Here is a 12,256-nt window from a genome sequence, read left to right as displayed (position 1 = left end):
AAGAACTATCATGACATCCAGATGGGTTAAAACTACCTCTCGTTTCACGTGTATGATGTTGTCAGTGCTATTCTTGCTGAGACTGTGCTAGTGTTTGTTCAGGCGAAGCGTGTTGTTATGTGACGGAAAAGTTTTATAATTGACTGGGAGGAGAGCTGTGCTTCGTGGTAAATGGTCTCATGTTCCTCATGTATGTAGCGTATTATGGAGATGACCGTCAAAAGACTAAAACTGAAACCCGGTACCACCAGGCTTCTTTTCTTTCTGGTTGTATTTTCCTTAGAAAAGATGATCTCTTTCTATAGAAAATGCAGAAGCATAAACAGGAAAACTGGTATGTTGTGACAAACTGTAAAAAAAAAAAAAGCACCAAGTTCAATGACAAAAGAACTGATGTTGTTGAAAAAAAGGCTGAACTGTAAACTGAAGTCTGTTTGTGGCACCTAGTTTATATCAAAAAGAACCAATGCTGTATTGTTGAACAGAAAACTCGTCTCATCCAACTGCACAAGCGTGAAGCTAACAATTTGCTGAGAATGACTGCAATTTTTTAAATAAAAAAGCTCACGGCATCCTAGCAATTACCACAACCCCACTAAATCATCATGGTTTATGACTGTCTGTGTCCAATTGAGTCCTTATCATATCAAATGCCACTACAAATGTCTGCAAATGGCTTTCTTTCTCTTTACGTTGGTCTTCAACATGTGTGGGTGTAGATTTCAATCTTTAAGTATTGATGCTCAATGCAATTTATTTTCTGCCCAGGGGCAGGTTTGTAGATATACCATCATCATCTTGGGTTTGATTAAAGAGATGTTTTTAATCCTGAAGTGCTTCCTTTTGATGTGTCTCTATGCTTGTGGGAGTCTGATCTAGTGGCGTACGTTCATGAAGGGAAACAATGATGACCCACTTTTTCAACATATATGGCACTTTATGGGCCTCATTTATAAAATGTTGCGTAGAAGCCATCCTTCATTTGAGCTAAGAACTTTTCTGAAATTATCGTAGGTGTGATTCAGAGAAAACGAACGTATGCACAAAAAAAGTGTACGCCAATCCTTCAATTATAAATCACAAATGATCGTGCAATTGTGCGCACCTGAATGTTCTCACATATCCGCCCTCAAAACGCCCCCCTAATGAATTTAATGAGCATATCAATTGAGTGCATTCTCAAGGCACAAACTCTCGGTGACAATGGCAAGTAAGAAAGAAACGTGTAAGAAAAATTATAGGGAGGCCCAAATCAATTTTCTGCTGAGGGAGGTGCAGATGCGGGCCAAGTTTGGAAACCTGTCTGGTGGCGTAATGCCAAAATCTAAGTATTTGGCCTGGCAAGGTGTTACCCAGGCTGTAAACGAGGTTGAGGGGCATCAAAGGACCCTGCCGGAGGTTAAAAAGAAATGGGCTGATTTAAAATTACACTCGAAAAAGCGCATTGCACAGCACATGTCGAAGTTGAGGAAGACAGGGGGTGGTGGAGCCACATCAACTCTCAGTCCAGAAAATGAGCGACTATGCTCCATAATTGGAGAGGATGCAGTAAAGGGTGTGCATGAGGAGGTCGATACGGACCTTTGGTCTGCAGGAGGTTCAGAAGGTATGTGATATTTGGTTTGGTCAAGTAAGTTTTGCTTATTGAATAATGAAACACTGTTGTAATTCTACACGTTTATTGGTGCAGACGAACAACCCATTCGAAGAGCTGGACATGGGAGTAGACGTGTCTTCGAAGCACCAGCAGCCGCACCTGCGGCACGAGCAGCACCAGAAGACACATCTGCGGCAGCAGCACCTGCTGCACCAGCATCGGGGCCTCGCCGGCCATCACCAGCTTCCTCTTCGGCCCATCATGGGAGGGTATTATCTGAGCCCGTCCTACAGACACAGGGGGGCTTAAATCAGTCTGTTGGTGAGGTTGTTGCCGAAATTCGGGAAGTGCGGCATGCTCTGGTTCAAATGAACCAAACTCGTCCGCTATTCCGGGTCCTTTGAACAAACTAACTAAATAAAACATTGTGAAGAAAATGTGAACATGTGTGCATTTATTCTTATCAACATGATTTACCTGTTGGTATAGTTGGTGAATCAGCTCCCGTCTTCTCAGCGCAGTGTTGTGCGTGTTCCAGCCAGCGGGGATGGGAGGGTGGTCATCTTGGTCCATGCGCATTTCGTATTCTGCTAGCTCTATGCCGTGGCTTACACAGATGTTGTGTAGCACACAACAGGCTAGGATGACCTGGCAAACCTTTTCGGGGTTTTATAGTAGACTCCCTCCCGATGCATCCAAACATCGCCACCTTCCCTTCAGCATGCCTATGCTGCGCTCCACTACCGACCGCGCACGGGCATGTGCTGTATGGGCTTCCTCGGCTGTTTGAGTGTGCACAATCGGGGTGAGAAGCCATGGCTTCAGAGGATAACCTCGGTCACCTGTTGGCGTAGAAATGATAAGGTTAGGCTACCTTAAGCACGCTCTAAAAAGCAAGAACCAAATTAGGCTACAATTTTTTGTAAGTGTTTACCTGGAAGCCAGCCGTCTCTGCCTGCTCCAGCCTCCAGTCGGTTCCCAACACTGCAATTACGCACGACGAAGGAGTCGTGCGTCTACCCTGGCCAGCGCGCAGCAGCGTTCAGGATCCCCATATGAGTATCACAAATGAGCTGCACATTTATTGAATTGAAGTTTTTCCTGTTAATATAGATGTACTCGTTCACATGTGGAGCATGGCAACATGAGTGCAGTCTAGCGCACCGATCACGTTTGGGAACCCTGTTTTATGCAGGAAATCCTATTTCACACTTCGCTGTTCCTGGGCACTGTATGGAAATGTAATAAACTGCGGACATAGACGGATAATACCGCGAAGAACATCGGACAACATTCTGCTTACCGATGACTGGGATATACCCGACCGGTCTCCAATTTCTCGTTGGAACGTTCCTGTAGCCAGGGACCCAAGAACAGACAAAACCTGAACCTGAACGGGTATGGCCTGGTTGCATCTGGTACCTGCTTATCAGCCATGCATCATCCTGTGCCAAAACGTCTGCGCGAACACGAAATACCCGTTCTCTCCTTATTGCCCGGTTGGCAATATCCTCTAACACCAATGCAGCCATATCTCCTACTGAAAACTACGACACTATCAGACTTTGTATAGGCTATAGATTGAGCGAAATGTTTTACACGTGTGGAATTAAAATGAATACCTATTAGACGTGTCAATTATTGACATGTATCAATTATTCAAATAGTTTTATGGATTTTATTGAGCGAAAATGTGGCCGTGGTGGTGGTGACGATGATGAAAGAGTTCCAAATTCCTGCAGTACTCCAGTATTGCCACAAGGAAATATGCTTACGCCAAGTTGCAACCTGACGTGGAGATACGTACTTTGCTACGTCAAAGATGTTTTTCATAAATCTGTACTTTTACGTGGATTTGATCGTACGGACACTCTAAGATCCAATCGGTGCGTAAGAACGTTTTATAAATGAGGCCCGATGTGTCATGAATTGACCTATGCTGCCACTGGTAACCAGTGTGTTCACGCTGATTCTGGTCGAGCTATCCATTATTTCTCATCAGTTGTGCCCAGTTCTACTGCAGAACTGTCCATTTACTACATTTGGTTGTAAATCCTCCCTATTCGTATCTAATGGACAGATAAGATGGAAGGTAACCACCTAATTTATGTTGCTCTCTTTTATTATCTGTTGACTTGAATGAGCTGTTATCTTAGTGTCCAATAGTCAAGACCAGTTTATGCCACTTCTACTAAATACAATGTAGTTGGGGCACTGCGTCAGCACATCAAAAGAACAAAATGGATCACTTAATAGAAACCACGAATGACAGTATCCATGAGATTTATTGCACCAGGCACTTCACAATATCTTCCCCCTGTGCCTAGTATAACCCCATTCAAATCCAACTCAACATTACATGGAAAAAAACATCCACCACCTCAGAAACTACTGATCTAGTATTTAAGCCACATTTCTCTCTCTCCACTGAGATCCTGGTCGGAGGGTGAAATGGGAGCACTGAACAGCGTTCCCTGCATCAGAGGCATCTTCGCGTAGAGTACATCCAGTCGGGTGGGTTGCAGCGCCTCCTTGTGGTAGCTGAGGAAGCAGTGGCACATTCAAGGAGGTCCCTGAGCTGGGTGTTCTCTTTCCAGCTCTCTGTCAGTCAGCCGGTCTCTTTTTTATTTTTTTTTGGTTTTATCCCTACTCACCACCATGAACGGAAAAGGCTGGGAACGCACCCACAGTTTGGTCAAATAACTCAAAAGAGGTAATCAACTGTTCACATTAAATACAACAGCCACAGACGTTGCCCTTCCCACCCCTCCCCCAACACACCCCGTCCATACCCCACACCCTCCCATCTTTGTCTCTCCCACCCCTTTTATATTTTTAATTAAAAAAAATATAGATATATAACAGTGTTCTGTTCATGACTCCAGAGAGTCTTGAGTGATGTATGATCTACATCACGGAGCTCTGGAGCTGAGCGGTTGCCTGGGAGACAGAAGACGTGTGGTGGGCCCCGCAGGTAGATCTCCATACAGATGCAGTCACTACAGAGGATCCTGTAGACCCCCTGCTGCACGGGGGCGCTGCGTGCTCAGACTGTTTTCCTTGCACTAAGAACACGCATGATGCAGCCCACACCTCCTGCAGCAAATGCCTGAGAGAGAGAGAGAGAGAGAGAGAGAGGAACACAGATGATGTTAGACAAGGTGGAACGCAAAGATGAGAAACAGAGAATGAGAAAAAAATCTGAGTACGGCAAGTCTCCATATAGACTTTGACTGCAGAAAGACATATGCACTCAATATTTTTATGTGAACTGCAACAACAGGAGCATGACCTCATCCGCAGAGTGCTAGTCTCGCAGAGCTCGACATATATTACAATTTACGTCTGTGAACAACCATGGATGAACTAGGTCTAAACCTGGGTGAGAACAATGTGTGTTTTCTGCATTTGAAAAAGTCTAAATTAATCTTTCTAATTCTGAACGCAGGGCTCAAAGTAGTGGCGCATATACACAGTAAACAGCAAAGGTGAGTGTTGAGGTGCCTTTGTGTAGTTGGGGGACCAACATCTGTCAAATAAGGGCCCACCTTCTCGTGCCACTGCAGTAGGACAGCACTGCTGTTGTCTGAGGGCTTCTCAAAGCCCCTGTAGATGTACTTCATCAGCAGGTCAACGCCATTTCTGTCCAGAGACTTCACAGCTGCCTCGATCTCACTGCTCTTGAAAGAGGTGAGCACTTTCAACACTACAGCCTGGGCCCTCTCCTAGAGACAGCGAGGAAGGGATGGCATGAGAGAGGAATTGAGAGAGAGAGAGAGAGAGAGAGAATTGAGACTGGTGCTGGCTTGTAATACCAGGATTGAATTATTATTCCTACTCAGAAGAAATGCTGCACTTCGGCACTGAGAAGAGTTAGCTAGATTTAATATATCAATGCTAATTAGCTGGCTTTATATTTCAAGACTCTCACCTTGACTGCTGCATTCTTCGAGTTGATTGGCGGGTTCTTGAGCACCAGGGTAAGGGCTGCCAGCATGTCCCCTGTGCATTACCACTGGTTAAGGAATGATCTGGGTATTTTCTTTTGAAACCAAACTTAGTGAAGAAAGAAGACATGAAATATTGAAAAAGACAACCAGCAGGCCCACACACTTGCACTGCTGACCAGCAATAATGTAATGAGCTATCTTTACTATTTTGTCTTACCCGCAACCATGTCTTATTCACACACACTGATGAGAGTCAGAGGAGATTTTTGATGTATTCTAACTGTGACTAAATAAGTTTCTTTCACAGAACACTATGGTGAGTGGGCCGTCTGGTCATCCAGTGCGTCATGCTCAACTGGGGACTTCCCATATCCCAACACAGACAATCTTCAAGGAAAATCTCCAGTCAGTCACACATCAAAGTTGCCCCTTTTCTCCCACAACACAAGAGTCAAAGCAGCTTTGATAATTTTGCTGGCAGCCAAACATCACAGGACCTCCTCAAAATACACAAGCTCGGTTCCTGAGTTGTATAACCATTTAATCAGTGTTAGCTTTTTTTTATGTCAATATGTAGGCCACATTAGTCTTTCCTCCTATTGTTGATGTCTTGATAAGTCGAGCAAATGCATGGGCCACTTAGGTAAGCAACTGAAGGGCCCACTTGCACCGGTGCCGACAAATAACCTCTGTAAACGTCTACCATGGGTGCAGCAGAACATAAGAGAGGACAATCCTATGTCTGTGACTGTGTGTCGTAGGCTAACTGAACAAAGAACAATTCATTAAAAGACAATGACATGCTGGCGTCAAATTCAGCGGAGAACGGACCTGGCCCCGCACTGAGTAGCGCCATTGTGTGCACAGTGAGTTTTATTTGACCATAAACAAGAGTCTGTTAACGTTTCAACCAGGTCTTACAACAGCGGAGGCCGAGAGAGGTTCGAGATTTTTACTGCTGCCAAAGGGCGGAAGAGAGAAATCACGGGGAAATAATTTAGCCTCCCTCCTCAACGCTAGGCAGTCATGAGGTTGATTGAAAGGAACGCGCATATATAGATCACCGTGATGACATGACTTCAGCCTCGCGGAATGCCGCCGGGGCATTCCACTACGCTCCAAACTGCAGGGAGAGGTCGAGCGCTGGCATGTCAGCCACAGGCACCGGTTCAATTAAGGCTACTCAATGAGTAACAAGAATGCGCTCAAATATTAGGCTGCGTCTGATTTATTGATTACTTTTGGCATAGGTTACGTGCCATTTCATTTCTCTTCCACATAGACTGATGAATCCCACGCAAGGTAAGCTCGTGGTGAAATCTAGTAGCCTACACCATGAGCAATAAGACTTAACGAAATGTGATTTTTTTTTTGTGCACACCACCCCAAGGCATATCAGTTATTCTCTATGTATTATCAATTACCCATCTTTAACGTAGAGGACTACAAATCCCTAATTCAAATGAATTTATGTGAGGACAACCGTACATATAATTTACTTCTCAATATGAGCAGACATCTCTGAGCAGTCACCTATAATTTGCTGATAGACACTGCCAAAGCTATTGTCAGAAGCTAGCAAATAATCTAAGAGATACACACATTCTCAAAGGATATTGCCTGATGAGGTTATCCACTTCGGCGGCATCGGGTCCTTGCTGTTCGGCCGACTCCTCTTGATCGTCCACAAATTTATTCTCGTCGTATTCGTCTATATCGACTCGCCTGAACCGGGACGATAGCGTGTTTTGGGCCATAAGGACAGGAGTCTCGGTAGAGACGCGTCTGATTGACGATTAGGGATGAAAATCTGATGCTATCCGTTCAGACGTGCAGCAGTCCAACCTCGCCCAGAAAAGACTGTCCCTGTAGATGGAAGGCTGTCTTGCAATTCCACTATGCAGCGTCTAGCTAACGCTAAGCTCGAGAGCTACTAACACCTGCCATGTCGTTGAGAGGGTGCAACTGTTACCTCCGTCTGCGTACAGTCATCACTGAGTGCATTCCTGCAGAGCGGACAAAATCTGACTGTAGCGGAAGCGGAACTGAGCTAATTGTGACAATGTGGAACAATGTTTCCGTTTCCCGTTCATTACAATTTACACTGTGCTAGATTCCAAAAACTGTCTGCAGTTACACGTAAGAAGAGTTGTGGTTATTCCCATTTTATAAATACATTTTTGGTGCAAAATTGTTATAATCTACTTGTCTACACTATGTTAGGCGTGCTTTGCCTGATCTGTAGACTAAATCCCTTTGGCATTTATACCATTTACTTGCTGCGCTTTATTTGGTTGTAGACATGTTTTAAATAGACTAAGGCTTTCAGTAGGCCTGATTTAAGATCTATCATCTATCATAATTTTTGGTTAATCATATTTCCTATTGATCTGTTAAAAAAATGATAAAGTACTGTCTTAAAAATCCTACAGAGGTCGCTACAGACAAGTTCAATAAGACAAAGTGCCCCCCCCCACACACACACATACACACACACACACGCACACACATACACACACCAATGCCACCACCAGATATCCATGCAGTTTTTATTAAAAAAAGAATGTGCTGACAATGTGCATCCATATTTTACATGATTAATGATTCTGTATATCTTGTGTGCAAACTGCTTCAGTTGTCTAGGAAGCTGCAAAAAATTAAATGCCTCTCCTGTCTATGGCTACAGCTATAACAGTAACTCTTAATTTTATGAAAACATGTGAGAGGTTTCACATAACCATTTAATGCTGGTGCACTCTGAATCTAAACTTTAGCTGACATCTAACTACACTGAGTGTTATTAAGTTTTAACACCACTTTTGCGATAGTCTCCACTATCAACAAAATATATCGGCCATCCATTGACATTTTTTGTATCTATATTGGCATAGACTTTCCTTCCTTACAACTCATCTTGGCGGGATTCCCCCTCAACACAGAATATCTCCCTCCGAGTGTCTCTAACATGGCCTGCCTCAAGCATGTTTTGATGTTTCCCTAACTCTGCTGTTCCAGCACTTGGGCTCCGTGTGCCAGTGGCTCTCGACCCCCTGCCTCCCTGTGCATCCGGCAGATGAAATAAATGAAATTACCTGCTGCTTCTCTTTTGTGACAGAGAGCGGGGCTTTGATTAGATCTAGCATTATTGAACCAAATAGCCCGCGGGGGTGATCCGTCTGTGCAGTGCGCTGGTGTGTTTACCCACCTTATCGGTGGCCAGCCAACATCCTCTCCGCGTTTCTCTCCCTCTCCTTGTTCAGAGAGCTACACAAATATTTGCTTTTGGTGTCCTTGGAGTTAGTTCCCACTTTCCTGACCCTGCAGGGACTAAGACCAGACCATGTGCTTCCAGGTTAGTGCGTGAGCATTTAGGTAGGTAGCCTACTCAAGTGGGATATCTCTGATCTTTTTAAAAAAGGGAGCAGCTTTCCAAGCAGTACAATAATGTCATTCAAAATTATTCATGAGCCACTTGTTGACTCTTTAAGAAGAGGAATTTAAATGGTAAGATGGCATGAGTTTAAACTGATAGTGAACTCTGTATTACGTGTGATGTACTTGACTTGGTACCTCATACCATTCATACCTCAGTCTAACAATACAGATCTAACTGGTTTCTTAGTGTGTGTGTGTGTGTGCGTTTGTTTGTGGCATGTGTGCTGTCAGTTTGAGTTACTCCACCTGCTGTTGTGAGCTTGCAGGACCCACACCCTCTTAATCTCCTGGGGCCCCTGCGGGCCCCACACAAGTGTCTTAGTGGTTTTTGTTTTGGAAACTGGGTCTACCCCAGTGGCCCTCACACCCAGCTGGGGCCCAGCCGGTACCCCTTCCCTCCGTGAACACTGGAGTCTGGATGTAGCCGAACTGCTTATTGTACCCTGTGGGGTATCTTTGGTGGTCCACAACCGAGCGGTTCTGGTGACTCGAGGGGGGTTCGTTAGGGGCCAGACTGCTTGTCTGACTCCACAGGCTCTTGCCTGATAGCCCGACCAAGTGGTGTAAAACGAAGGCAGGAAACACGTTGACGCGCGTTTGTTTGTCTCTGTCCGGGGGTACACAAGAAATGAAGTGGGGAGTCGGGTGCGTTCAGTGGGCCTAGCCCCCTCGATTGTGTTTTGGGGCCCTTTTTGGAGCTGGTTGCTTGTGGAAAAGCCCCTGGATCTTGCCTCTGTAGTTTTACCCCTCTCTCTCATTCTCCTTTTGTGCCCCCATGTGTACCTTGTTTTGTTTGAGACATTGTTTGAGTCAGTGCCTCGAATTCCATCGTTTCCTTCCACACCCTTCTGCGGTTTGGCCATCCATCGTTCCCACTGTCTGTTATCTTCATTGAGCCTGGCTTCACCGTCACATTTTTCACTGGTCAACATCAGCTCTTCTTCTTGAGACTGCTCATCCTCTCTTGACCTTTCAACCTCTGGTGACCTTTCAAAGGTCTCTGGTAACCTCTCGTCCTCATGTCCTGCCCCTCGTTGCTGGTTATTTGCGTTGCCGTTTCGCTCCTCCTCATCAAAACTTGCCTCCAGTGTACAGTCTGCTGGGGCATCTGTTGACTTCTGTTCGCTCTCCTCTGTAGTTCTTTGTGTTTCAGGACTGCCAAAGCCTCCCGGCAGCCTGGTGTTTGGACCCTGGTGATTTTCATCCTCTGCGTCTTGCTTTTGCCATGCAAATACCATGTCACCACTGGTGTTGCATTCTCGGTCATCCTTCACATATTTTGTCTCCTCTAATTGGTCGCTTCCTATGCCCTCTTCACCATCAAGATTTCCTGGATAATTTGTGGTGTCAGTCATACCATTGTCCTCTTTGGGTGTGCACCCTGAGTTGTCATGAGCTTCAGTCGTTTTGGAAATGTCCTTCGGTGTCTCGGTCGCTGTGTCGTCCTCATCGGATTTATCATCTCTCTCATGTTGTGACTGGCTGACTGCGATGTCTGGTACACCATTTGTTTCGGCCTCGCCCTCCGGACACCTGTTGATGCAAGAGCAGCGGTTACTGCTAAAACTGTTTCGGAGGGCAGACATTGCTTTATAGGACTGGAGTACTACCGTAAAACCACAGAGGAACTTCCCCCATTAAGCTGCCAACTTTATTAGTGGCATAATAAATAGTTATAGGCTGAAATACTGAAATGTCTGCGTGTGAGAAACGATGAGGATAATATTGGTCCCGTAAAAGGCTGAATGTCCTCTGGCAACTATCCCTCCCTCCAGTCACCTCTTACACCACCCTAGAGAGCAATGTTCAGACCGCAGAGATGGGTACAAGACATAGAGAGAGAGAGAGAGAGAGAGAGAGAGAGAGAGAGTGTGAGTGAGAGAGAGAGAGGGAGGGAATAGGGAGTATAAGGGAGGAGGATAAGAACAAGAGAGAAAATATGGGGATTTGGAGCTAGGGGAAGAGTGTGATGAAAATGTCAGATATGTCCAGAACGGCATGAAGCTGCAGGGCAGAAACGGCAACCATATAACATCATCCTCTGTAGCTGAATACACCCACACACACACAGACATAGACACACACACACACACACACACAGAGGGCTTGCATTCATTGCACAATCTGTCGTGCAGAGAACACACATGGACCATCTTATTTGTTCTTGTTAGAGATTTTTTTTCAATTCTTTTGAGCTCTAAACATTGTCTGGACCCTTTTTTTTCTCTTACAGTCATTCATCTGTCAGTATGACCCAATCTGAACGCACACATCCAACACATGCAGTCCAGGCTTCCTCATCGAGCAGAAATAACCTGAATATAAATACAACTGGCATGTGGTGTCAGAAAAATGGCCAAAATGATGTCGAAAGGCAGACACTCATATGTAAGGATTAAGATAAAGGGGCTGGTTATATGTAAGGATTGAGATAAAGCTCTTTCCACATTTGAGCTGAACTCTGTTTTGTTCGAAGCAGGACATTTACCACTTCTGTAAAGAAAAAACAATCTGTGCTGCTTCGCTTGTATATTTTCTGGGTTTCAATATGGAGTTTGAACCCCACATCAACCCAAACAAAGTGAAAATAAAACATTACCGTTACTGGCAACAAATTAAACTGCCAGAACCAAGGCTACAAACTCTGGACATTTACAAGGAAACCATCTAACTTACTGCTCTTGGGAGCTGCTATCATTCCTTATGCCAGTGTGCTGGCATAGAGCAGCAGGTCTGAGGGGTTGAGTAGTCAGATCATTTCCCAGGGGGGGTGTCGCTGCCCAGCCCAGCTGCCCTCTGCTTGGGAGCAGAGCCACCTGGAGGCCACACGATCCGCCCTGGAGCCCTGTGGAGCATGGCTCTTGTTGCCTGCTCTCTCTCTCTCCATCTCTCCCTCTCTCTCTCCCTCTCTCCCTCTCTCCCTCTCTCCCCCTCTCTCTCTCTCTCTCTCTCTCTCACTCTCTCCCTCTCTCTCGCTCTCACTCTCTCTGTGTCGGTCTCTCTTTGGGCTGCTCTCTGAGCTGAGATCAGCCTTTAAGATGGAAGTCTTAGGTACTCTGTGTTTAGAATTAGTACTTTGTGTTTCCTCTCAACAGGTGTCCTAACTTACTTGAGCTTGACTGTTGTTCCTCAATAGTGTGTTGCTTTGGATAAAAGCGCCTGCGAAATGAGTCGATCTAAATGTTAGGCGCCGCTGGTTAATATCTGCCACAGCACTGTTAGCTGCTCTCTGTGCTCTCTGGGCTGGATGCTGGAGTTCAACACTAGACTCAGG

General features: G+C 45.4%; 2 protein-coding genes across 2 annotated transcripts in view; both read right to left on the bottom strand.

Annotated features, from left to right (window-relative positions):
• Positions 1-3,863: 3,863 nt before the first annotated feature.
• Positions 3,864-7,604, bottom strand: LOC105894696 (actin-related protein 2/3 complex subunit 5-like protein). Its single transcript, XM_012821242.2, has 4 exons — positions 7,165-7,604; positions 5,529-5,601; positions 5,146-5,322; positions 3,864-4,706 (listed from the first exon to the last, which is right to left on the bottom strand). The coding sequence occupies exons 1-4, from the start codon at positions 7,302-7,304 to the stop codon at positions 4,644-4,646; spliced, it is 453 nt and encodes a 150-aa protein (XP_012676696.1). The 5' UTR covers positions 7,305-7,604; the 3' UTR covers positions 3,864-4,643.
• A 1,696-nt stretch (positions 7,605-9,300) lies between these two features.
• LOC116220941 (ABC transporter F family member 4-like) overlaps positions 9,301-12,256 on the bottom strand; it is a 7,506-nt gene continuing 4,550 nt past the window's right edge. Inside the window, exons 3-4 of the mRNA XM_042708111.1 lie at positions 9,766-10,515; positions 9,301-9,589 (exon numbers count right to left, since the gene is read on the bottom strand). Of these exons, the coding sequence (XP_042564045.1) occupies positions 9,301-9,589; positions 9,766-10,515 (1,039 nt within the window). The remainder of the gene's footprint in view (positions 9,590-9,765; positions 10,516-12,256) is intronic.

Source organism: Clupea harengus, chromosome 7, assembly GCF_900700415.2.
Source record: "Clupea harengus chromosome 7, Ch_v2.0.2, whole genome shotgun sequence".
Lineage (NCBI taxonomy): Eukaryota > Metazoa > Chordata > Actinopteri > Clupeiformes > Clupeidae > Clupea > Clupea harengus.
Note: the sequence above shows the minus strand (reverse complement) of the source record. Positions and strands in the feature narration are given on the sequence as shown.